General features: G+C 42.0%; 1 protein-coding gene across 1 annotated transcript; it reads right to left on the bottom strand.

The window, feature by feature from the left end:
* On the bottom strand, positions 1–26778 carry LOC309558437 (olfactory receptor 5AC1-like; the record flags this gene model as incomplete). The annotated part of the gene is made up of 2 exons (XM_082261511.1): positions 1–791; positions 26637–26778. 2 exons carry the CDS (start codon positions 26776–26778, stop codon positions 1–3), a joined length of 933 nt encoding a protein of 310 aa, XP_082117637.1.
* Positions 26779–27664: the final 886 nt, after the last annotated feature.

The following is a 27664-nucleotide window of genomic DNA, read 5'->3' as shown; positions in this document are numbered from 1 at the left end:
CTATTTTGATGGAAAGTTCTTCTTGAAAACAGTTTGAAATGCTTTTAAAAAATCATGGTTCCTCAGACTGTAAATGACAGGATTGAGGAGAGGAACGATCGCTGTGTAAAAGACGGATACCACTTTGTTACCAGAAATATGGCGATCAGGACTTAAGCCAAAATAATTAAACATAAGAGATCCATAATATATAAACATCACTGTCAGATGAGGGGTACAAGTAGAGAAAACTTTACTCCTTTTTCCCCGAGATTGAATTTTAAGAACAGCTTTGAATATATAGACATAGGATAGGATGGTCAGTATTAGAGATCCAACTGCAATGAAGCCACCTAAGAGAAAGATAAGCAGAATGTTAATGAAGATGTCACTGCAGGAGATCCGAAACAATTGAGGAAGGTCACAGAAGAAGCTTTCTATGATATCTGATCCACAAAATGTTAATTTCAAGGCATAAAATGTGTGAATTAAGGAAAAGGTAAAGCTGAGACACCACGAAATGGACACCATCTGTGCACATACTTTCCAACTCATGATCTGTATGTAATGTAATGGCTGACAAATGGCGGCATATCGATCATAGGACATGACAGTCAACAGAAGAATCTCACAAGTGGCAAAGGACACAAAAAAGAAGACTTGGGTCATACAAGCTGTAATAGAAATGTTTCTTCTCTTAATGTGAAGGTCAAATAACATACGTGGAACGGTTAATGTGGAATAACAGAGGTCCAAGCCGGCCAGGTTCCCAAGGAAGAAATACATAGGAACATGGAGGTGAGAGTTGGTAACTATGAGAACAATGATCAGAAGATTCCAGATTAATGTCAGAAGGTAGATGAGAAGAAAAAAAAAAAAGAAGGGTAGATGAAGAGCCGGAAGGTCAGACAGTCCAGAGAGAAAGAATTCATTCAGTTCTGTCTGATTTTCCATTGCAATAATTTCACTTACTTTTTTTTATTTTTATTTTTTTATAAGAAATACTGAATATTATACATATGCATATTACTTCAGTTGTGAATAATCCAAAATACTTTAAGAATAGCTTTCCCAAAGTTGTAAACTTTTCCTTTTTTATGTTTGGAAAATTAATAAATAATACCTTTAAGAAAAATACAAAAATACAATTCAAATTATTTTTTGTAACTTAAAAGGAGACTTTATTTATGACAATCTAAATTACTGAATAGACAAATTCTATGAACAAAATTTGAAACGCTGACCCATCCTCCTCATCGGGGTCTTGACCTCACTGCAGTTCATTGTCCTAACTGACTTGAGTGGGCAAATGCTCACATTCGATGGGGTCTGGCACTTTGGAGAAGCGTTCTCCTCACGGATGAATCCCGGTTTTCACCGTACAGGGTAGATGGCAGACAGAGTGTATGGCATTGTGTGCGTGAGCGGTTTGCTGATGTCAGCGTTGTGGATGGAGTGGCCCATGGTGGTGGTGGGGTTATGGTATGGGCAGGTGTATGTTATGGACATCCAACACAGGTGCATTTTATTGCTGGCATTTTGAATGCACAGAGATACTGTGATGAGATCCTGAGGCCCATTGTTTTGCCATTCATCCACCACCATCACCTCATGTTGCAGCATGATAATGCATGGCCCCATGGTGCAAGGATCTGTACACAATTCCTGGAAGCTGAAAACATCCCAGTTCTTGCATGGCCAGCATACTCATCGGACATGTCACCCATTGAATGTAAAAAGTAAAGCTGCGCTAAAGCTTTACTGGTGTCCCCAGGAAGACGTCATCTATGACGAAACACGTCGGGAAGGCGTGCTGACGTCACCACGTGATACCCGGAAGTCGGGCGGCTGCATCTTTGGATTCTGCCGACATTAAGCGCTTTTTATTCTTGGTTTACATGTGAGTTTTTTACCTTATTTTAATAAATTCTTTGCTACGTACTTCACTATTGTGGCCTCTATCTCTTTATCATCAATGCTGGAGAGTGTTTGGCTCGGGCTGTCTGCATTGCTGTGATGTCTTTTGAATCACGGTTCACCTCTTGGCTTGGCTGGCAGGAGAGATTAGAGGGATGCCCATTGGAGCAGATTGGAGCCAAAGAGGGATGCCCATTGGAGCAGATTGGAGCCATATCTTTTGATTATACTGAAGGGCTTGATTTCATCCTCTTTCTGGTAAGCGCATAGCGTGATTTCTGCACTTGTCACTATTGAGGAAGAAGTCACATTATTGCGGTGGAGGATTTCTGTTTCTTGCACGCTGCACAATCTATTTGGACTTTATCTTTACCTTAATTTCCTTTGATGATTTTTGATTAATATTATTTAAGGACACTGTGAGGCTGAATTTTGAATTAGACTGTTCACTGTTTATTCCCAATTCACATTTATGTATATGTTGTCACAACATTTATTTCAATTTAGCGCAGCTTTACTTTTACATTTGTTATTTGGTGTTTCCTACTATAGCTGCAGCTTTGCATATATTTTCACATCATTTTATTTTTTTTATTTTTCAATTTTTTAGGGTGCCTAGCGCGGTTATTTTTGTGTAATGTTACCCATTGGGCATGTTTGGGATGCTCTGAGTCGGCGTATAGGACAGCGTGTTCCAGGTCCTGCCAATATCCAGCAACTTCACACAGCCATTGAAGAGGAGTGGACCAACATTCCACAGGAACCAATCAACAACCTGATAAACTCTATGCCAAGGATATGTGTTGCACTGCGAGAGGAAAATGGTGATCACACCAGATACTGACTGGTTTTCGGACCCCCCTAGACCCCCCCAATACAACTGCACATTTTAGAGTGGCCTTTTATTGTGGCCAGCCTAAGGCACACCTGTGCAATATTCAGGCTGTTTAATCAGCATTTTGATATGCCACACCTGTGAGGTGGATGGATTATCTCGGCAAAGGAGAAGTGATCACTAACACAGATTTACACAGATTTGTGAACAATATTTGAGAGAAATCTAAATTTTGTGTACTTAGAAAAAGTCTTAAATCTTTGAGTTCAGCTCATGAAAAATGGGGGCAAATACAAAAGTGTTGCGTTTTTAATTTTGTTCAGTGTATAACCCTTTGAAGTGAATAATACACAGATTAATAGGTATTCCCATGCATATAAATTACATATATCAACTAAATATATATTGTATATAACAAATCTCAATTAAAGACTTTAGTGTCTTCTTTTCCGATTCAACAATAAAATCAACCTTGTGAAAAAATGAAAAAATAAAGTTCCTCCGCCTTGAAACAAAAGATGGCTAATTTTATCACATGAATTTATAATTCTCCTAAAGTGATTGTAAAGGTAAATTTTAAAAAATAAATAAATAGCAAACATGTCTATACTTAGCTGCAAACCTCCTCTTTTTGGGTTCCCCGCCAACGCTCCTGGCCCCTCCTCTCTATCCAGTGCCCCTATAGCAAGCAGCTCCCATTGACACAGACGGCGGGACTCCGCCATGCTCCCCCACTCCCTCGTCACTGGCTTTGCTTGACAGCATTGGGAGCCAATGGCTCCCGGTGCCCCAGCAAAGCCAGTGAGACCCAGGAAGTGGGGGGATAGAAGAGGTGCTGACTTGCACAGCGCAGGATCGAATGAAGGCTCAGATAGGTTAAAGAGGGGGGTAAAGGGGGATGCTGACACCTTAACATTTTTTTACCTAAATGCAAGGAATGCATTAACCGCTTGCCGGTCAGCCCCGGCCAGGCAAAGTGACGTATGGGTACGTCACTAGCCTTTAAGCCAATAGGGGCGAGCACGCGCCGCCGGAGGTGCGCTCCCGCCCCGGCTCGTTCACGGACACCTCCGTGCGTGTGACCGGCGGACCCGATGTCCGCCGGTCACTCGCGATCGTCCGCTGTGAAGGGAGAAAGGCAGGCAGCTAATGTAAACAAAGCCGCCTGTCATTCTCCCCTGTGTAAAAGCACTGATCTAACGGTCCTGCTACGTAGGACCGTTGATCTGTGCTGTTACACACACAGCCACATCCCTGCACAGTTAGGAACACGCCCCTAGGGACACACTTAACCCCTCCCTCTCAAATAAAGTTAACCCCTTCCCTGCCAGTGTCATTTTTACAGTAACAGTGCATATGTATAGCACTGATTACTGCAGTCAAAAAGGACAGATCCTGCACATGCTGATATACAACAAGTACAAAGAGGAGTACTTCACCAGCCCATGGCGCTGTCCATGTGTTCACCTCCTTTGTTTGTATGTTTTATAGCTGAAATGTCCTGGTTGCTGCTGCTCCTCTCTCACTCCACTGGGGGGGGGGGGGGGATCAAAACAATTCAAATCTGTAAAGAAAAGCGCACGCAACCTCGGGCAATAACGCTTTAATAAAGGACAACAACACAGTGCATTGGAATTGCACTCACACTTTTCCTTTAAGACAATCGCTTTACAGCATTCCAACAGGAGCTACTCGCTCCTCCCGTCCCTCCAGATGGTGACTCTGCGGTCTCCTCATTCGCGGCTGCCGCCGCTGTATCCCCGCTCTCCTTCACTTCCTGTGTTGCCTGGTCACCGGATGCCGGTTCTAGTGCGCCTGCGCACTATACCAACGTAATCTACGGCGCCTCAGGAGAGCATATTTTGATTGGTTTGTGCAAAAGTTATTGCGTTTACTAACTAAGGGAAAGATTTCTGTCATTTTTGGTGTTTTTTTTTTTAAACGAGTAATGGTGGCGATCTGCAATTTTTTTTTGCGGGACTGCGACATTGCGGCGGACAGATCGGACCCTTGACTGACATTTTTGACACTTTTGGGGGTACCAGTGACATTACTACAGTAATCAGTGCTATAAATATGCACTGTTACTGTAAAAATGACACTGGCAGGGAAGGGGTTAATTTTATTGGAGAGGGAGGGGTTAATGTATGCCTAGTGCTTACTGACATGTGTGGGGGGAGGTGACTGAGTGACACAGGGACAGATCGCATGTTCAGCTATGCTGAATCCTGCAATCTGTCACTGTTTGTCACTTAGGAGATCCGCCCACTTTGTTTACACAAGCAGGCGGATCTCCAGACTCGATTCCCCGATGATCGGGGGAAGAGCAGCGGCGATCGCCGCTGCTCTTCCCCTGGCCCGACTCCCGCTGTGACTGAAAACAGCAGGAGCGAACGCCGCCGACAAAGGGAGGTTCCAGCGATGTAGATCTACAGCGCTGGACGGGAACGAGCCACTTTGCCGCAGTACAGTCAACGTGACTGGTCGGCAAGTGGTTAAATAGCCGGCATCAGTTGTAAGTGACACATATCCAGTGTGGATCTCTCTCCCCTCGGTTGGTCAATTCCACCTCCAATGCAGCTCATAAAGAATATAAAATTGGCCCTATAGTGTTCTCTTTTTAAAAACTCTTAGGTCTCATTATTAAAAAAAAAAAACAAATAAAACAAAAAAAAAATGTTACACAAAATGTCATGTGTGCATAAAATAGGTAAAACAGAGCGGGATTCACCTGTAGCTCACCAATGACTCGGAAGCCTCTGACTTGCAGCTCAGGGTGCCCCCCCCCCCAGAAGCCAGCTGTCTAGGGGAGCTAGTCCCCACCTGGAATTAACTAAGCAACTAACTAAACTAAGCATGCAGTGACTCTCCTATTGGATAATTACTGGATGTGCCCAAAGAATGAGGTCAGCTGACTACCTGAATATACGGAATGTCCAGGTTATTCCATCAATGGATTTTTCCTTCCCTGATGGCATGGGAATATTCCAAGATGACAATGCCAGGATTCATCGGCCTCATATTGTAAAAGAGTGGTTGAAGGAGGATGAGACATCATTGTCACACATGGATTGGCCACCACAGAGTCCAGAACTTACCCCCATTGAGAATCTCTGGGATGTGCGGGAGAAGGCTTTGCGCAGTGGTCTGACTCTCCCATCATCAATACAAGATCTTGGTGAAAAATGAATGTGACACTGGAGGGAAATGAATCTTGGGACATTGCAGAAGCTTATCGAAACAATGCCACAGCGAATGCGCGCCGTAACCAAAGCTAACACAATATTAGAGTGTGTGACCTTTTTTTTTTTTTTTTTTTTTTTTGGTGGCAACTTTTTTTTTGGCCAGGCAATATATAAACAAATATACAGTACAAAGCAGAGCACGGTGACAGTAATGGGGCTGCTGACAGAAAACACTCTAAAATGCATCCAATAATCAGTAAATTCTCAAAAGGATTGAATGTTTATTAACCACTCGCCGACCGAGGAAAATACATTTACTGCGGCTGGTCAGCTCTATTGCGTGAAATCACGTATCTGTACGTCATTATGGACAATAGCCTCTATGTGGCACATGCGCACCGCCAGAGACACGATTGCGCGCTGATTGGAGAGAGGGGGAGCCAATCAGTGGGTCCAGTGGACCTGATATCCACCGGCCAACAGCGATCATTTCCAAGAGAGGCGGAACGGTGGTCAGCCTATGTAAATAAGGCAGACCGCCGTTCTGTCAGGGGAGAAGATAGAGATCTTGTGTTTCTGCTAAGCAAGAAAATGGATCTCTGTCTTCCCCCCATCAGAGAAACCTCCTACAGTTAGAAATCACCCCCTAGGGACACATTTAAGCCATGAATCACCCCTGATGTTAACTCTTTCCCTGCCAGTGTCATTAGTACAGTAACAGTGCATTTGTTTAGCACTGATCACTGTATTGGTGTCACTGGTCACCAAAAAAGTGTCAGATAGATATCTGATTTGTCCACCGCAATGTCGCAGTCCCTCTATAAGTCGCTGATCACCGCCATTGCTAGTAAAAAAATAAATAAAAAATAAATAAAAATTCCATAAAAATATCCCATAGCTTGTAGACGCGATAACAATATATGCTTATTGGGATTTTTTTTAACCAAAAATATGTAGCAGAATCAATATTGGCCAAAATGATGAAGAAATTTGATGTTTTATATTTTTTTTATTCGATATGTTTTATAGCAGAAAGTAACAAATATTGTTTTTTTTTTTTTTTTACATTGTCGCTTATTTGTTTATAGCGCAGAAAATAAAAACCCCAGAGGTGATCAAGTACCACTAAAAGAAAGCTCTATTTGTGGATAAAAAAGGACATCAATTTTATTTGGGTACAGCATCACACGACCGCACAATTGTCAGGTAAAGTAACACAGTGCCGTATAGCAAAAAATGGCCTGGTCATGAAGGGGGGGGGGGTAAAACCTTCCAGAGCTGAAGTGGTTAACAAAGGAAATTACATAAAATATTTGCTATCAGTTTAATAATAATAAATAATAGAATAATTTAATTTTAATATACTAATAATAATATATACATTAATCATAAATCAAAATAAATCATATCTGTATAGAAAATATTAAAATACAATTTGGGGGGGCGGAGCCGGCAGCCGGAGCTGATGGACGTGTGAGCCTTCTGCTCTGATCCTCGGGTCCCACACAGCTATCTACAGCGGCTTCCACAGCAGGGATTTTCGGCCACAAATCACCCCACAGCACCCCGAACGCCCGGACCATAAGATGGCATCGGCGGGGAAGAGAAAGGAGAGGGAGAAGCCTCGGAAACTATCCGACTTCTTCACCCCAGCGCCGGGCCGCTCTAGGCAAGATGGCGCCGCTCTGAGACACCGCAGCAGGTCTCCACGAGGCAAGGGGAGCGCTCATCCATCCCCACACGACCAGGACCAGGGTGAGTCGGCTGATTTTCGGCCTCTACGAACCCCCTCCCCTACTGCTAGCCCTGCTAAGCAGAAAATGAGATATACAGGGACACATGCAGCAGAGGATATGGACACTGCAGCTGGGGGGGGAGAAGGAGGATGTAAATGAATGCGGCCTGAAGCTGGATGCATTCCCCACCACAGGGCATCCCATTACTGACAGTGCTAAGAAAGATCTAATACAAACACTGAGGGAAGCCCTGCAAAAGGATATGGAATCATATATGAAAGTTACTAACAGGAAGCTATCTGATATGGAGGAGAGAGTGGACTATGTTGAAACAAAAGATGGATGAATTTACTGGGGCCCACAATGAGCTGGTAGATGAGCACTTTGAGCTGGAAGAAGAGCTGAGGCAGCTGAGACTGAAGGTAGCAGATATTGAAGACAGGTCCCGCAGAAACAATATAAAATTCAGGGGGGTCTCTGAGTCTGTGAAACCGGCGGATCTCACCCCATATTTGCAGCAGTTGATGCTTAAAACTATCCCGGATCTCTCTAAGGCAGATGTGATTATCGATAGGGCTCATAGACTGCCCAAACCAGCACACATTCCTGAATCGGTGCCAAGAGATGTGATGGCAAGGATTCACTTCATTCATGTAAAAGATCAATTGATGAGGTACTCCAGACATAATGCTTCTCTTCCTGACCCATATGGAGGGATTGCGCTCTATGCTGATCTTTCCCAAGCCACGTTAGCGGCCCGCCATAACTTGGTCCCTATCACTAAAATTTTGAGGAACCATAAAATCCTCTATAAATGGGGATTTCCGGCTAAATTATTGGTTACTATGAACAACTCATCACATGTGATCCATTCTATGGCAAAAGGGCTTGATCTCCTGCGCCAATGGGGGCTTCTCCCTAGGGAAGATAATCTGCAGGCTCAAGCTTCAGGTTCGAGGGGTAGATCCAGTGCGAGCAAACCAAATTGAGTTTTATGAGAACTGAACAGTTGCATCTCAGGAGTTCTGTGTTTGTTATACAGGAGTTGGCTGGAGCCCTAGGACCCGGGCACGGCTCGTATTTCCTCACCCCACTTTACAGTGTGAGATTTCTCACACCCGACAGTTCTGGAGAGTTACTCTATAGACGCTATGCTGATAGAAAGTTACCAGCTTTGTTGGCCTGCGGTTGTGGCCTTTTTATGTTCTTGCCCACTGATTTTTGCATGTTTTCTTTCCCCCGTCTTTCCCTTTTCTGCCACTGGAGGGAGCCAGAGCATTATAGAAGGATGTCATGTCACTTAGGTTGATGTCTTTGAATGTCAGAGGCCTGAATCATCCAGCGAAACGGAGGAATCTTTGGAAGACTGCATTGGAAATGAAATGCGATATCCTCTGCGTACAAGAGACACACTTCAGCAAGGACAAGGCTCCCAGATGCTCGCATCCCAAGTTTCCGTATGTATTTGTCTCAAACGCACAGACCAAACACAATGGAACATTGATTGCTATAAGGGACATGCTATCTTTTAAGTTGCTAGAGGAGAAACATGACGACATGGGTAGATATGTTCTGCTGGTTGCGGAAATCAACGGGTCTCCTTACACCCTGCTGAACATATATGCACCCAACAAAAAACCGGTAAAATTTATAAAAAAAATGGTTAAAATGGCAAACAGCGTTAAGCAAGGATCTGTGATTATTTGTGGTGACTTCAATGCTGTGATGTATACTGATGTTGATTGCTCCTCAGTGGGGCGGAGACGAAGGCCGAACATAGGACCTTTCTGTTATGGGGAGGGCCTGTATGACCCCTGGAGATGTCTCCACACCACTGAGCGCGACTACTCCTTTTTCTCAGCGGTACACTCCAAATATTCCAGAATAGATTTTTTTCTGACAGATAAATTCACTCTTCAAAAGGTCTCCAGTGCAAGTATCCACTCCATCACGTGGTCGGACCATGCACCAATCACGTTGGACTTGGAAAAACGTCCTGCCACGGTTCATAGGCCATTGTGGAGAAACAATACCTATGTGTTGTCTCATCCGCAATACAGCAAGGACCTACATCAGAAGGTGAATGAATACTTTGAATTCAATGCTGACGGTTCCTGCTCCCCTGCCACGGTCTGGTGTGCGCACAAGGCTGTGGCAAGGGGCCTCCTTATACAACAGGCGGCTAAGCTGCGGAGGGACAAATCCAACAGAATAAAAAGACTACAGGGCGACATAAACGAATTAGAGAGACAGCATAAGACGACCCACTTAGGTGATGAAGAGATGTTAAAGAAATTGACCTCTCTACGGGTGGAACTCAGGAACGTATTGACTGCAGAGTATGACTTTCATTTTAAAAGGATGAGGTTGTCCTGGTACTCCCATGGTAACAAGGCGGGGAAGCTTTTGGCTTCCCAGTTAAAACAGAGAAGAATAAAGGCACGTATCCCGCATATTAAGCATCATAAGACTAATAAGGTGGTCTCCAATCCTACAGACATTGCCGCAGTATTTAAGGATTACTATGAGTCTATTTACAACCTAGCAAGCTCCGACTCTGAAACGATGCCCACCAAGGACGCCATACAGCAGTTCTTGGAAACCCTTCACCTCCCTAGCCTGGACTCGTCTATGCTTCAGGAACTGAACTCCCCTATCACGCAGGAAGAAATTCTTGCAGTGATTAAATCGCTCCCTCTACACAAATCGCCGGGGATAGACGGCTTCTCAGCCGAATATTATAAGACGTTCCCTCATAGCCTGGCCCCTCATCTAGCTAGAGTTTTTAATGAGGCAATCTCTACGGGATCCTTCCCTAGAGAAATGCTGGAGGCTGTGATAATTACCCTACCTAAACCAGGAAAAACGCCTGACGCCCCCCAAAACTTTAGGCCCATTTCGCTCCTGAATGTGGACATTAAAATGTATGCCAAAGTATTAGCCAATAGGTTGCTTCATGTTACTCCGACTCTTATAGGTTTGGACCAAGTGGGCTTTGTCAAAGGCAGGCAGGCACCCGATGGCACGAGGCGTATGATTGATCTCCTTTCCCACCTGCAAATCCACCGGATGCCGTCGGTGCTGTTGGCGCTTGACGCCGAAAAAGCGTTTGACAGAGTCTACTGGGGGTTTCTGGCAGCCACTTTAGAGAAGTTCGGTTTTGGGGGTAGTATTCACGCGGCCGTTATGGCTTTATACTCTGATCCTTCGGCGAGGGTATACACGGATGGCCTACTTTCACAAAGCTTTGCTCTGACCAATGGGACCCGTCAGGGATGCCCACTTTCGCCGGTTTTGTTCTCACTGGTTATTGAACCGCTAGCGGAGGCCATTCATGCAGACCCTGCGATTGAAGGCATTCAGATAGGCTCTTCGCAACACAAACTGGGTCTGTTTGCAGATGACATAATCCTCACCCTGACTAACCCTGCAAAATCTTTAGTGGCGGTTCAGACCGTTTTGGATCGCTTTGGAGCGGTTTCCCTGTACAAAGTGAACAAGACTAAGTGCTCTGCTCTCCCGGTATGTGTACCTACGACGCAAATTCCAACCTTAAGAAGTCTATTCTCCTGTGATTGGGATCACCCCTCTATCACATACTTAGGTATTCAACTGACCTCCCCGATTGAAAACCTCTATGACAGTAACTTCCCCCCACTGTTATCCCAAATGGAAGCGGAATTCCAACAGATTAGGAAAGTTCAATTGTCCTGGCTGGGTAGAATTACAGCTTATAAAATGCAAATCCTCCCCAAGCTGTTATATCTGTTCAGAACCCTTCCCATCCCAATCCCTCAATAATTCTTTGTAAAATTGGCCACCAAGCTGAGGATGTTTATTTGGGGCGGTAAGAGACCTAGAATAGCTTTGACTAAACTGTAGGATTCCAGGCAGTCAGGTGGAGCGGGGTTGCCGGACGCTCAGGCTTATTACCATGCTACGCTTTTAGATCATACTAGATTTTGGTTCTCGAACCAAGCAGACAATTGGTGGAATCAGATTGAGCGTCAGGTGACTGCGGGCCACGACTTACCAGCGTTGGCGATGGCTGCGAGCGTTGCACACAATGTAAATAGACCTCCATACCAGACCATAATGGCGTCTATATCTGCGTGGCAGAGACTACTTAAATATGACTGTGGTGACATGAGAGTTAAGAAACTATCTATAACGCTAGCGGCTTACTCATACCTGATCCCGGGCCTATCAGTGTCCAGTTGGCGAAAGCAGGGAATTAATATTCTAGAATCCTCCGACAGACAGCCAAGTGTGCTGGAGACCTTTACATTGCACCAAATACACTCTTGGCATAAAAACAACCCTCTCCCCTACTTCACAGTACCCCTCCATATTTGGAAGTTCCTTATAGGTTCCCAGGAATCTATGGGGAAGGGTATCTCACTCTTCTATAAACTATTCCATCAGAACGTGCTTATACGTAAATCCCAACCTATGCTTAAGTGGGAACAGGTCTTAGGTCAGTCATTCCATGTTGTTAAATGGTCCGCTGCTATGAAACTTAACACTAAGGCCTCGGCCTGCATTGACCACTGGGATAATGCTCAAAAAATTCTACATAGGTATTATATGACCCCCTCTAGGTTGAACACGATAGACTCTAGCATCTCGCCTTTATGTTGGAGGGGTTGCCAGGAAAGGGGCAATTTGCTCCATGTGCTATGGGACTGCCCTAAGCTTCGCCCTATTTGGGGACAGGTTTCTTTGCTAATATCAGGGGTGTGCGGAAAGAAGTGTACTCTGAACCCGGCTATGGCGCTTTTAAGTATAGGAGTGGAGGATTTCCCTATTGCAGGTAGAATAATTGTGGCACATATACTGTTTGCCACGAGAATAGCAATAGCAGCACTTTGGAGATCTCCTGAAATCCCAAAAATCGAGGATGTCCATAGGAGAGTTAATTCTAACTGTGAGATGGAAAGGATGCTAGCGTATAAGGAAAAAAAGGCGGGTACTTTCCACAAAAAATGGGACTCATGGTTGATAGCTCCTACTGTTAAATGTTGATGATGTTAAGCTGAACCTCTGACTCTTCTCTTCTCTGAAGCACATGCCAGTACTTTTTAGGCTTCTCCTCCAGTGGCAGGTTCCTAGTTACTTTCCCCTCCTCTTCCCTTGTTCTCCCCTCCCTCCACTCCAAACCTACCCACTTGATCCCCCCCCCCCCCACCCTGCTAACCCCTTTCTACCTTTGTTAGAACACCCTAGTGCTAAGGGTCCAGTGAGATATCCAGGAAAACCCTGTGGTTGGCCAAACAGAGGGTGGTGGTGGTTCCTTTGACTTAGGTCTGGAGTATACAGTCAACCTTGCTGGGCTTAGGGGGCTGGTAGTGGCGCACTTGCTCCCTCTGGTTGCAGTACTGAGGGGTACCCGATCACAGTTTGTTCCCCTTTGGGGTGATGGGTATTCCCTTGCGTCCCATTCATAGCCTGCAGGGGTAACGACACAACGGGAGTTGATTGGAAAGGTTGTAATAGTCCATGTGAACAGGGTAGAACCACCTCCTCCCCTCCCCACGTGGCAGCTATGCAAGAATAATGTAGGGTTTATTGACACTACGATAATGTACCGACACGCAGTGAACTGTAATTGTATACCTTTGTCATGCAACTTGTTATGCATCTTCATGTATGGAAATGTTTACCTTTTCTATTTGTATATGCCTATTTTACTTCAATCAAAAAAGTTTGGTTAAAAATACAATTTGGGATTTAATATTTGTTAATATTTGAGAATTCATCAAAATAAACAACATAAATACATTTAAAATAATTGCATATACATTCTCATCAATATATGCTTATATACCACAAATTCATGAAACAAATATCATATGTATATATATATCTATATATATATCTATATATATATATATATATATATATATATATATATATATATATATATATATATATATATAATTTATTATATTATTATATAGGATTTATATAGTGCCGACAGTTTACACAGCACTTTGGAACTTGAGGGTAGACAGTACAAATACAATACACTACAATACACTTTAATACAATAGGAATCAGTGGGCCCTGCTCGTTAGAGCTTACAATCTAAGAGGGATATCACAAAAATACAAAAAAAAATCATACATTTTTAAAAAATGTCAGAAACCCTGACAACAGAATCATATCTGTCAGCTTGTACATAAAATAAAATGTGACTCTTTACCAGTCCTGTATGAAAAAAACGACACAATACCTGAATTGATACCAAATAAATCAATGTGATTATGAGAGTTTAGCTGTAAAAAGACAAATTCAGACATATCTACAAAAACAGATATCAAATCCAGGAACACATAAACAAAGGAAATATCAGCGCAGAAAGGATAATGTAAAAGTATGCAGCTGAACTCTCAGGTCAAAAATACAATTCCTGTCCGTAAATAAATAAATAAATATAATAGAGCAGCGCTAAAAAGGTACACACTAATCTAAAAGTATGATAAATTATAATTATAATAAAAACAGAGATAGTCCATGCAGATGCCCGTGATGAAGGTGAACCACACTTTCTGGCAGGATCAAAAGGTGCTCTGAGTGATATAGTATCCACCACCGAGTGCAATGGCCTCTCACCTTAAGCTTATAAATTGTAAGCATGTAACTCGAAATTTTATGGATGGATCTCCCCTTAAAACACAGGCAGCAGGATGGGTCTGTATCCCTCTGATGCTTCACCACCTGAGGACTTCACAATGATCCAGCAGACTCCACACTGATCTTAGGGCGGACTTAACAAGATCACAACTAAAAAGACTTCAACCGGCAGCTTTCCTCAAGACCATGAAACAGGAAAAAAGAAAACCGGGCAAGCCCATAGTGTAGTATTGCCACACACTTTATTCAAAATAAATATGGTAAAGACAGCCTCTTACTTGTGTAAAGGTAAAATCGCATCACATAGCATTCCAGCAGTACCGTCGGGACCCGTGGGTACCTCGCCGGACTTCCAAACAACAGTGGGCGACGTCTGTTAGCTCAGCCTTCCCCCCGGAAGGATCAAATCCAGGAAACAACAAGATGAGATATAAAATGACCTTAAATAAAATATTTCCTAGATTATTCATTTACATTTCAATCAAAGAAACACATGAGCATACAATGTGTAGAGAGTGGCAAGAGCATCATATTTATCAGCTTGTACATAAAATAAAATGTGACTGTTTACCTGCCCTAGATCTAAATAGACATATTACCCAAAAAAGAAAAAAAAAATAATGTAATGTTATCAGTGTCTTGTATAATTAAGGAGTTTAATTGTAAGAAAGACAAAAAAGTATACCATTTTTTTTAATATTAGGACATATAATGTATGTAAAAAAAAAAAAATATATATATATATATATATATATATATATATATATTATAAACATATAAATTTATAAAAAAAAAATACTATCCCTGTAAAACGAATAATAAAGGAAAGTCTACCTGTGAATAGCTAGACTGGTAAATTGTGGAATTTTGCTTGTTTTAGCTACTAGCCCAGATTTGTTCCCCCTTCCAGAGGCCAATTCTGATAGAAGAGGGGTGAGGGGACCCTCCTCTGGAAGGATCAGATCAGTGCTAGAAGTCTGATGTGGAGATTTTGATGATAAAAGTTAAATGAAAATAACAGACAATGTATGTGACATTTCTGGTCACAATACAATTTCATTCTCCATACATACACATATTTATAATACAGAAATCTCCCCTGACATCTCCGGAGCACACAGGAGGGGTGATTGGCTCTGTGTTCATCTGAGATTAATTTTAAAACATGGATCCTTTGGAAATGAATCCCTATCGAAAATCAAGCATCAACTAAATTAATTTATCCCTCAAAGACTCGTGCCATGGGCCTTTAGAAATAAATAACTGCTTTTAGATTTTCCTGACTTTACCCTTTCACCTCTTATTTTACTAATAGATGTTTCTCCATTGTATAAAAGTTTGAAATGGGAAGTTGTGATGCTGGAAAGAATTAGCAATAAAATTATGTTAAGTTGAGCAATTGGCAAAAACTAATTTACAATAGTTTGTCTACAGATTACCATGAAAAGAATGGCCAGCATCCCAATTATGAACAACAACCAAAACAGAAAAAGCAGTGAGATTTTCAGGGCCAATAAAGGAGGGATGATCACAAATAAAGCAAAAATTTGTATAAAAGCGTATGTTATTAAATCATAAAGATAAAAATGAGAAAAAAATACGTATGCATACATATATATTACATATAAAAAACATGTTCCCTAAGGAATCATTGACACAAACTACCAAGTTGGCAACAATAATGCCCACATGGAAGAAAAATATATTAAAAATATATTTAAAAAAAAACATTTTTTATTTTTCCCAAATATATTGGAAATATATTTGAAATGCTACAATTTTGGCCATATTCAATATATTTCAAAACAATTTTTCCATAAATATATTGAAAACACATTTTTCTTCCATATGGGTGTCTCTATTTGGTATAGGCTGTAGGTCCTCAAAGAGCCGACGGGTTTCGCCAGAGTCTTCTTCAGGGCCAAAGAGACCTTCAAGACAACTGTTCTACAAAAAATGACATGTATTGATCACATATCCCATATCATTGAATATATGCACCATCACAGCACACAGGCATCTAGAAGTGCAAGCATGTATATATACTGACCCCATAAAATCATACACAGGGTATAGCATCTCCTGGGGCAGGTGTCGGGACCATATGAAACAGGAGCGACCACACTCGTATATTGCAGGCCATATATGAATGCATATAGAACTTTAACCTCATATAACAGCCCAGGTGGAATATGTGTCCAAATATAAAAAATGGTCTCGCAGTGAAATTACCAGGACCACTTGTCCAACCAGTAGATCCAACATCTACAGGGGAAGACTCCCTTCATACAAATACTGGTTGTATGTGTATGACCTGTATGAACAATACAATACAATAAGGTAGAATAACATGGAGGCGGCCGCTGTAAGGGGATATATATAAATAAATATAGCAGGGTTACAACAGCAAAAGTTTCTCCAAGGATAGCTGTGATCCACCAGCCCCTTGGACCAGTATCAACCTTTCTTGATGACTTCTTTGCCTGGCTACCCTACTTTCTATCTTCTGAAATCCCCACAATCATTTTCAGGGACTTCAACATTCCAAATAATACTAACACTCTTGCTACTTCTAAACTTCTCAGTCTAACTTCCTCCTTTGACCTAAAGCAATAGATACAAGCTTCCACTCACTCTTAAGGCAGTACCCTTGACCTTGTTTTCTCACAACTATGCACTCAATGCAACCTATCAAACTATCCTTTCCCTCTCTCTGATTACAACCTTATTAGTTTTACTCTTTCCCTCTCCTTCACCTCATTTCCCTCCAACTGTCTAACAGTTACCCGAATAAACCTTCACCATCTCAACCTTCTCTTCTTTACTCTGCTACCGACCACCTCTATGACAAAATCTAACCCCTGTTCTGCACCTACCTAGCCACTTCTGTCTACAACACTTCATTTTTAGTCTCCCTTGACACACTAGCCCCCCTCACTACACACAGGATCAGGCCCTGACCTCTTCAATCTTGGAAAGCAGATGACACTAAAAGTATGAAAAACATAGCTGTGCTCTTGAGCACCTGTGGCGTAAGATTAAGTCTCAGAAATATTTTTGTTTCAATACATTTTTATTCGATTTTTCCTATGAAAGTAGACATGTTAAACTTAACATTACATGCAGACCAGACGATAATGATACAGTACATGTAAACACCTTGGATAGGTGAAACAATAAACAATTCAGTGGAAAAGGCACCATTCACAAGAGGGGCACATGGTCAATTTCTACATAGATCCAGACGCAAACCCCCCACATGATCTCTCTCAGGTGGCAAGAGGGGGATGCGCTGGTATGAATAAGGCCGAACATGGTCATGCCTTCTTGACCATGCACCCTGCTAGTTAGTCACAGGAGTCATACATGCAATGAGTCAACTTCCCTGAGGTGTACCGACTTAGAACTGTCGGTAGTGAATAAAGGGTGAGGGTAACATGTCACAGTCATGATAATGTATATCAGTTAACAATTCTAGGAGGAATTATCTCTAGAGTGCCAGTGTGTCCAAGGTTCCCAGGTCAATGAGGCAGTCTGGAGTTTGCCCACAGAGGAGGCAAACATTAATTCGTATGTAGCGTGTGTTTGGATAGATTGGATAGTTTCACCTTCAGTGGGAGCTTCAGGTTGTTTCCAATGTCTGAGGATCATTAAGCGAGATGCTAGTAGTATGTGGGTTAATACAGTTCTTAGGTGGTGGGGAGTCTTCTCTATTCCTAGGGAACAGAGTGCCAGTGCAGGGGTTAATTGAGTGTGAGGTCCTATTATTTGGGAGATGAGACTAGAGATGCTTGTCCAGTACCCTGCGAATTTCAGGCAGCTCCACAACATGTAGAACCCAATTCCTGAGAATTTAACTATGCGACGGGGCGTGAGGTACCACCTTAAGTTCAGTTTGTGGGTTAGTTCCCATAAACTAGAGCATTTAGTTGCTGCATACTTAGTGGTCAAGCCTTTTGCCATTCCGAGGTGTGAAATGCCTTTCTGAAATCTTCTTCCCATTGGATGTAGGGGGTAGTCTTAACAAAGGTATTTTTATCATTGACGGTATTATAGAACAGGGAAATTCCTTTCATTCTGGCTATGGTTGCCATGAAAAATTTGGCAATATGCCAAGGGAGGGCCAGCGTGGTATTTTTAGTATTCTGCAGGAAATGTTGGATTTGCATATATTTATATTGGTCCTGGGCAGGAACATCACATTCAAGTTGGAGGGAGCGGAACGTCTTTATGGCAGGGCCTAATAGGAGGTTCTCTACTTTTGACATACCCTTGGATACCCACGTGGTGATGTTGAGGTTGGGTGTAATTATTGGTAAGCTGAGAATGGGGAGAGGGATAGATGTATATGGGCGTGATTTTGCGGATGTTCCAAGAATTGATGCTTTGTTGTCATTGTGGCTTCAATAATTGGAGAAAATGAGGGGAGCTGAGTTGGAATATGTCAGCTGGCCATTAAGTAGTTGAATAGGTTGCTTCCTGGTACCTGAGAAGATTAAAGTAGTGCCCACAAGTTTGTGGTTCCAGGTTTGAACCAAGCTCTCCCCTGTGTTAGGATCACAGCTTTGTAGTAATATTTAATTAATATATGTTCCACCCCTCCAGCCTTCCTGTTGGGAAGTAGTTTACTAAAAGTGCATCTTGCCATTATGCCCCTCCAGAGGTAGTAGTTTAGAAGAGATTGGGCCTTTAGAAAGTAAGAGGTAAGGACAGGAATCAGTAGTGTCCAAAATAGGTATAATAGCTGAGGGAGCAACATCATTTTAAATTACGCTAGGCTACTAGACCACGTCAGTTCTGCTGCTGCCATATTCTGGAGTTTCATTTTTAAGGTGTCTAGAAAGGGAATGTAATTGGCTGGTACTAAGTCCTGTGTGTTAGATGTAAGTGTAATTCCCAGATATTGGATCCCTGACTGTGCCCACCTATAGGGAAAAGAAGCTTCCAATTTACACCTGGTATTTATGGGAACCCCTAGTGGTAGTACGTGGGATTTGGAACCATTTACTTTATATTAGGATATCTTGTTGAATAGGTGTAGAGCGTTGTATACCGAGGTCAGGGATTTTTCCACATCTGTTAATATTAAGATGATGTCATCTGCAAACAGACTAATGGTATGAAATCTACTTTGAAAACAGAGACCTGAGATGTCAGGTTGAGATTGTATGTAGATCGCCAAAAGTTCCATAAGAAAAATAAAAATAAGTGGCGAGAGAGGGCACCCCTGTCTCGTCTTACCATTAGTGATGGGGAATGGATTGGACAGCGCTCCAGCCGTAACTACTTGTGCGGATGGCGTTGTGTAAAGCGCCATAATGGCCGAGTATATAGGGCCCTGAAAGCCAAAGGCAGACAGGGTGTGAGCCAAGTATGTCCAATGAATCCTATCAAACGGATAAGGAGGAGAGATGGCATTTTTGTCACCCTTGCTGTCTGAATTATATTGACCATTCTTCGGGTTGCATCTGTTGTTTGGCAATTTTTAATAAAGCCTGATTGAGCTGGGTGGATAAGGTGGGGTGCAGTCTCTCCCAGTCTTACTGCTATGAGTTTAGCTTATATTTTAAGGTCACAGTTCAGTAAAGAGATAGGACAAACATTTTGTGGTGCAACAGAATCCTTCCCTGGCTTGGGTGTTGTCACCACAATTGCTTTAAGCATTTCATATGGGAAGGCCGAAGAGGCAGCTGCGGTAGTATATAGTCGTTCCAAATGTGGTATCAAGGTAATTTTGAAAGTGTGATAGTATTCCCCAGAAAAGCCATCCGGTCCTGGGGATTTGTTATGGGGCAAAGTGTCAATTATTTTGGTTATTTCAGAAGTTGTGAAGGGGGCGTTTAGAGTAGAGAGATCATCAGGGGTCAATTCAGGGATATTAAGCTTTTCGAGAATAGCATTGATAATGTCCGGGGTTGTTTGGGGGTAGAGTTTTATCCTCATTGAGATTATATAGGGATCTGTAATAATCCCCAAAAGCATTCACCATGGCCTGTGGGCGGTTTAGTTTTTCATTGGTTGTGGGATGAAGCAAGAATTGAGGTCTTAGTTTTTGTCTCATCCCTTTCAAGCGATGGGCAAGTCTCCCTGCTCTGTTACCTTGGGTGTAATAGCTCATTTTAATCTTCTGGGCAGATATTCAAATCCATCCAGAAGTAAAAAGCTGAGAATCCAGCCCATGGATTTCCCTTGTAAGGTCATCCAGACACTTTGTCCGCTGCCTCTAGCCCCTAATTTGATAATAGTCCCTCTGATGACTGCCTTATGAGCATTCCAAAGAAGGAAGGGATCATCAGCAGAGGAAATGTTATCTCTAAAGTAGTTGTAGGCGTTCAGTAATTTATTTTTTGTGAACCGGGTTTTGGAGGAGCTTTGGGTTCATTCTCCAAATATACTTGGTGTTCGGGGAAAGTGCATCCTCCAGGATGAGCGAGACCGAAGCATGATCTGACCATGTGATATCATTAATCCTGGATAGGGATGAGCTTTGAGTCCAAGTCTAACGTAAGTTCGACTTGAACATTGGCTGTTCGCTTGTTCGTCGAATGACGATCAAAATAGGCTTCTTCGCGGGAACTTCGAGTTCCCGCATTATAATGGACTTTGAAATCTGATTCCAATAAATCAACTGCTGGCGGGGGGATTCGACAGCCATCTCATTGCAAGCTTGGTATTCTACCACCCACGTCACCGTTAAGCCTGCTTAAGCTCAGCACACTCTCCCTAACTCTTATCTCATCCACTGTGTGTAGGGTGAGATAGGAGTTAGTTAGGCAGGGAAAGTGGGTTTAGCCTAAGCGTGACTAACAGTGGCGAGTAGTAGAATACCAGACTTGCAATTGCGAGGTTGTGGGTTCAAATCCCTTACCCAGCAGGTGATTTATAAGTGGAATTATATAGTTAATAATACATTGCTGGCAGGGAGCAGGGAGAGAGATTTTTGCTCTTTACAGTTTGTTGATATCAGATAGTGCAGTGTATACCACAAAGTTATATTTATATATATGCAGGGCTTTTTTTCAGCGGGAACGCGGGGGAATGCAGTTCCGGCACCTCCAGGGGGTGTTGGAAGGTCTACTGATGCTGGCTGCTGGGGGATCTATTGTTGCTGGACGGGGACCTAATTTTGCATGGCGATCTATTTTTGCTGGCGGAGGATCTATTGATACTGAGGGTTAATTGTTGCTGGAAGGGATCTACTGTTTAGGGACGGGTCTACTGTTGCTGGCTGCTAGAGAGTCTATTGATGCTGGCTGCTGGGAGATATTTTTCTGCTGCTGGGGGGGGTCTATTGCTGCTGGCTGTGGGGGATCTATTGTATTGCTTTTCTTGTTATCATAACCAAATTCCATACATTCCAATACAAAATTATACTTGACTATATATTCTCTAAAAGGGGCTCTACTGGAAGCTGGGTAGGGGGTGGAACCAAGGGTCAGTGCTCGGAGGTGGGTAGGGGTGGAACCAAGGGTCAGTGCTCGGAGGTGGGTAGGGGTGGAACCAAGGGTCAGTGCTCGTAGGTGGGTAGGGGTGGAACCAAGGGTTAGTGTTTGGAGGTGGGTAGGGGTGGAACCAAGGGTTAGTGCCTGGAGGTGGGTAGGGGTAGAACCAAGGGTCAGTGCTTGGAGGTGGGTAGGGGTGGAACCAAGGGTTAGTGCTCGGAGGTGGGTAGGGGTGGAACCAAGGGTTAGTGCTCGGAGGTGGGTAGGGGGCGGAGACACAAAGTAACTTAGAAGGAGGAGTTCCTGCACCTATTCTCTGAGAAAAAAGCCCTGTATATATATATATATATATATATATATATATATATATATATACACACAGGGCTTTTATATGTCAGTAATGCTGAAAAAATGACGTGGGGTCCCCCCAGTCCATACCAGGCCCCTTGGGTCTGGTATAGATTTTAAGGGGAACCCTGTGTTAAAATGTAAAAGAAAAAACGGAGTGGGGTTCCCCCCTAAAATCCATACTAGACCCTGATCCCAGCACACAGCCTGGCTGGCCAGGATGGGGATGGGGGCGAGCGAGTGCCCTCCTGAACCATACATGGCCACATGTCCTCAACATAGGGGTGGGTGCTTTGGGGCAGGGGGGCTCTGTCCCCCCCACCCCAAAGCAACTTGCCCCCATATTGATGGGGACAGGGGTCTCTTTCCGACAACCATGGGCTGTGGTTGTGAGGGTCTGCAAGGGGGAGGCTTATCAGAATCTGGAAGCCCCCTTTAACAAGGGGGCCCCCAGATCCCGCCCCCCCTATGTGAATGGATATCGGGTACATCGTATCCCTACCCATTCCCCAAAAAAAGTGTACAAAAAAATAAGGACAAAAGCCAGTTTTGGAAAAGTTCTTTATTAAAAAATAAAAACATAGTGTCCCCCGATTATCAGTTGCCCGCTGGCACGAAAAATAGAAAAAAAAAAAGCTACTGTTTCTACGGACGCTTCCCGCGCTATAAGCTGTTTTGATTTTCACAGCTCTTTTATAGGGATCTGACGTCACGAGCTGTCCCACAATGCACTCCTCAGGTGCAGTGAATAAATTACTGACATCACGTAATTTATTCACTGCACCTGAGCAGTGCATTGTGGGGCAGCTCGTGACGTCAAATCCCTATAAAAGAGCGGTCAACATCAAAACAGCTCAAGCGTCCATAGAAGCAGGAGCTTCTTTTTTTTTTTTTTCTATTTTTCGGGCGGGAGGGCAACTGATCGGGGGACACAATTTTTTAATTTCTTTTATAAAATACTTTTCCAAAACTGGCTTTTGTCTTTATTTTTTTGTACACTTTTTTGGTAAATGGGTAGGGCTTCGATGTACCCGATATCCATTCACATGGTGGGTGGTGGATCTGGGGGCCCCCTTGTCAAAGGGGGCTTCCAGATTCCGATAAGCCTCCCCCCGAAGACTATATATATATATATATATATATATATATATATATATATATATATACGGTATCTCACAAAAGTGAGTACACCCCTCAAATGTTTGTAAATATTTTATTTTTTCATGTGACAAGACTGAAGAAATTACACTTTGCTACAATATAAAGTAGTGAGTGTACAGCTTGTATAACGGTGTGAATTTGCTGTACTCCCTCAAAATAACTCAACACACAGCAATTAATGTCTAAACCGTTGGCAACAAAAGTGAGTACACCCCTAAGTTAAAATGTCCAAATTGGGCCCAAAGTGTCAATATTTTGTGTGGCCACCATTATTTTCCAGTACTGCCTTGACCCTCTTTGGCATGGAGTTCACCAGAGCTTGCCACTGAAGTCCTCTTCCACTCCTCCATGATTTCATCACGGAGCTGGTGGATGTTAGAGACCTTGCGCTCCTCCACCTTCCATTTGAGGATGCCCCACAGATACTCAATAGGGTTTAGGTCTAGAGACATGCTTGGCCAGTCCATCACCTTTACCCTCAGCTTCTTTAGTAACACAATGGTTGTCTTGGAGGTGTGTTTGGGGTCGTTATCATGTTGGAATACTGCCCCTTGGCCCAGTCTCCGAAGGGAGTGGATCATGCTCTGCTTCAGTATATCACAGTACATGTTGGCATTCATGATTCCCTCAATGAACTGTAGCTCCCTAGTGCCGGCAGCACTCATGCAGCCCCAGACCATGACACTCCCACCACCATGCTTGACTGTAGGCAAGACACATTTGCCTTTGTACTCCTCACCTGGTTGCCTCCACACATGCTTGACACCATCTAAACCAAATAAGTTTATCTTGGTCGCATCAGACCACAGGACATGGTTCCAGTAATCCATGTCCTTAGTCTGCTTGTCTTCAGCAAACTGTTTGTGGGTTTTCTTGTGCATCATCTTTAGAAGAGGCTTCCTTCTGGGACGACAGTCATGCAAACCAATTTGATGCAGTGTGCGGCGTATGGTCTGAGCACTGACAGGCTGACCCCCCACCCCTTCAATCTCTGCAGCAATGCTGGCAGCACTCATACATCTATTTACCAAGGACAACCTCTGGATATGACGCTGAGCACATGCACTCAACTTCTTTGGTTGACCATGGCGAGGCCTGTTCTGAGTGGAACCTGTCCTGTTAAACCGCTGTATGGTCTTGACTACCGTGCTTCAGCTCAGTTTCAGGGCCGTGGCAAACTTCTTAAAGCCTATGCCATCTTTATGTAGAGCAACAATTCTTTTTTTTCAGATCCTTAGAGAGTTCTTTGCCATGAGGTACCATGTTGAGTTCCCAGTGACCAGTATGAGAGAGTGACAGCAATAACACTAAATTTAACACACCTGCTCCCCATTCACACCAGAGACCTTGTAACACTAACGAGTCGCATGACACCAGGGAGGGAAAATGGCTAATTGGACCCAATTTGGACATTTTCACTTAGGGGTGTACTCACTTTTGTTGCCAGCGGCTTAGACATTAATGGCTGTGTGTTGAGTTATTTTGAGGGGACAGCAAATTTACACTGTTATACAAGCTGTACACTCACTACTTTACATTGTAGCAAAGTGTAATTTCTTCAGTGTTGTCACATGAAAAGATAGAATAAAATATTTACAAAAATGTGAGGGGGTGTACTCACTTTTGTGAGATACTGAATATACAATTTTATAGATAGATTAGATATATATATATATATATATATATATATATATATATATATATATATATATATATATATATATATACAGTATAGTGTGTGTGTGTGTCTGTGTGTATATGCACACATATATATCCATGTATATATATCCACAGCATATCTATCTATCTAATCTATCTATAAATTGTATATATATATATATATATATATATATATATATATATATATATATATATATATATTGTATAATAAATATTGTATGATAAATATTGTATGATATATACACACATTTTTTGGTAAGGTGGCATTTTCTTTTAAAATTAGGAAAGATAAAGACAATAATATATAAAATGCATTTATTAGGGCATTATTCCACACATGCATGTAAGAAACAGTACAAATGTGTTTACTTTACAGTGAAAGGATAATAGAAAATGTTATTTGAATATATGGGGAAAAATGTCAGGTTGGATGATGTGTTCCTTTTATGTTTTGAGATGAAAGGGATTTTTTTAAGTGCCATAATCATTCAATAATAAACACAACAAAATAGAAATAACAATACAAGAAAAGCAGAATTGTCAAAAATGTTCCAGATTCATACAGCACTGTTAGATGTTTTCTAATAGTGAAATTATTTGTGTAGGTGTTTTACTAATAAATCTTCTATTCACTTTCAGAAAATAAAAAACACATTTACCACAATGGTACTCAATCGGTTCCCAGATCTTTGTATCTTATGGGAAGCCATCTACGTTGTTGGAATGTAATCTATTGGAGCTGCTAAAACCAACTCTTATAGGCAAAGACATTACACGTATTAATCAGTTATGTAACAATTAAAATAAAACTATTTTTAAAGCTGAGAATTAACATTTTTTCTCTATATTATCAGCACGGATCAAATAAACGTACTTCTGTATTTTGCTAATATCTATAAATGAAAAGTTTATTTAGATGGATTTTCTATTGTTGTGGAGACAATCCTTCTAAAAACATTGTGAAAAGCTGTTCTGATATCTTGGTTCCTAAGACTGTAAATCAGAGGATTGAGGAGAGGAACGATAACAATGTAAAGGACAGACACCACTTTGTCACCAGCAAAATGTTGGTTAGTGCTTGGCCGAAAATAATTAAAAAAAATGGAGCAATAAAATATGAAGATTACTGTCAGGTGAGAGGTACATGTAGAGAACACTTTACTCATTTTATCTTTGACCTGCATTTTTAGGACAGTTTTGAATATATAGACATAGGACAGGAAGGTCAGTATCAGAGACCCACCTCCGAGAATACCACCAAAGATAAAGATGAGCAGAATGTTGACGTTGACGTCACTGCAGGAGATCTGAAACAACTGGGGAAGATCACAGAAAAAACTTTCTATGATATCTGAATTACAAAATGTGAACTTCAAGCCACAAAGTGTGTGAATTAAAGCATTAGCACAAGCAAGGCACCATACAATGGAGGCCAACTGTACACACACTTTCCAACACATGATCTGTGTGTAATGTAATGGCTGACAAATGGCCGTATACCGATCATAGGACATTAGAGTCAACAGAAAACATTCAGAGGCAGCAAAGAAAAATATTAAGAAGACTTGGGTTATACAAGCTGTTAAGGTAATCCTTCTGTTCTTTGTGCGAAGATCAAATAACATTCGCGGGACGGTAACTGAGGAACTACAGAGGTCCAAGCCGGCCAGGTTCCCGAGGAAGAAATACATAGGAACATGGAGGTGAGAGTTGGTGACTATGAGGATGATGATCAGAAAATTCCAGATTAATGTCAGAAGGTAGATGAGAAGAAAGAAGAGAAAAAGTGGGAGCTGAAGTGCTGGAAGGTCAGACAATCCAGATAAAAAGAATTCCTTCAAAATTGTCTGATTTCTCATTGCAATCTTTTTAGATCTTATTTTACTTGAAATTTTTTTGAAAATATTGCTAAAGATTTATAATGAAAAGCACCACATCCCTATAATAAATGGTAACTACAATGGGGGGGGGGGGGGGGGGCAAATGGGACTTTATAGGTGCAAATGATGGAGAAAAATCTGAATTCTCAAAAATTATACATTTTATTACACATAGAAAGTGAGGACAAGACAATACATCAATTTAAAATATTAAAATCAAAGAAAATGCACTCGATAATATCAACTCTACATGTTTCGCCATCTTCATAATAGCTTCTTCAGGAGTTTTGATAGATATTTCTCGAGAGTGAACATTTCTAAATTACAAAAGGAAAAAAACATAAAAAAAAACAAACAAAGCACATATGTTTACATAGGGCATTTAACAATGATCCTAGATTGAATGCCCAATTAAGCTTCAAAATTCTAGTACTAATATCAAAAGAATATACCTTAGGGAGACCTGAGCCCTTTCTTTTGCCGGCAGTGGAGGCAACGGGGGTGATGAAACCAAGATGAACAGAGAGGGGGGGACTGAGACATCCAACCTCTTAAAGTTGACCCATAGAGAGAGTGATAGCCAAGCCAGAGATGATACGTATTGAGAATGAGATACTGCAATATAGGAATACACTTCAGCCATAGATTGCATAAACTCCTTATAAGGAGTAGATATCAAATTATTGAATTCTTAATATATTCACCTATTCAAATAGGGAATAAATGATGCTACTTCACTGGGTACCCCAATATCAAAAAGCAGGGAGGGAAAGAGAATATTCCCATTAATATCCCCAAAAAAGGAGGTATCCCTTTAAGATAAAAAGGGAAAATTATTGTTTGAGAACAACTCACAAACATATTT

Source organism: Pelophylax lessonae (assembly GCF_965119305.1).
Source record: "Pelophylax lessonae genome assembly, chromosome: 6".
Classification (NCBI taxonomy): Eukaryota; Metazoa; Chordata; class Amphibia; order Anura; family Ranidae; genus Pelophylax; species Pelophylax lessonae.
This window is presented reverse-complemented; position numbering and strand designations above follow the sequence as displayed.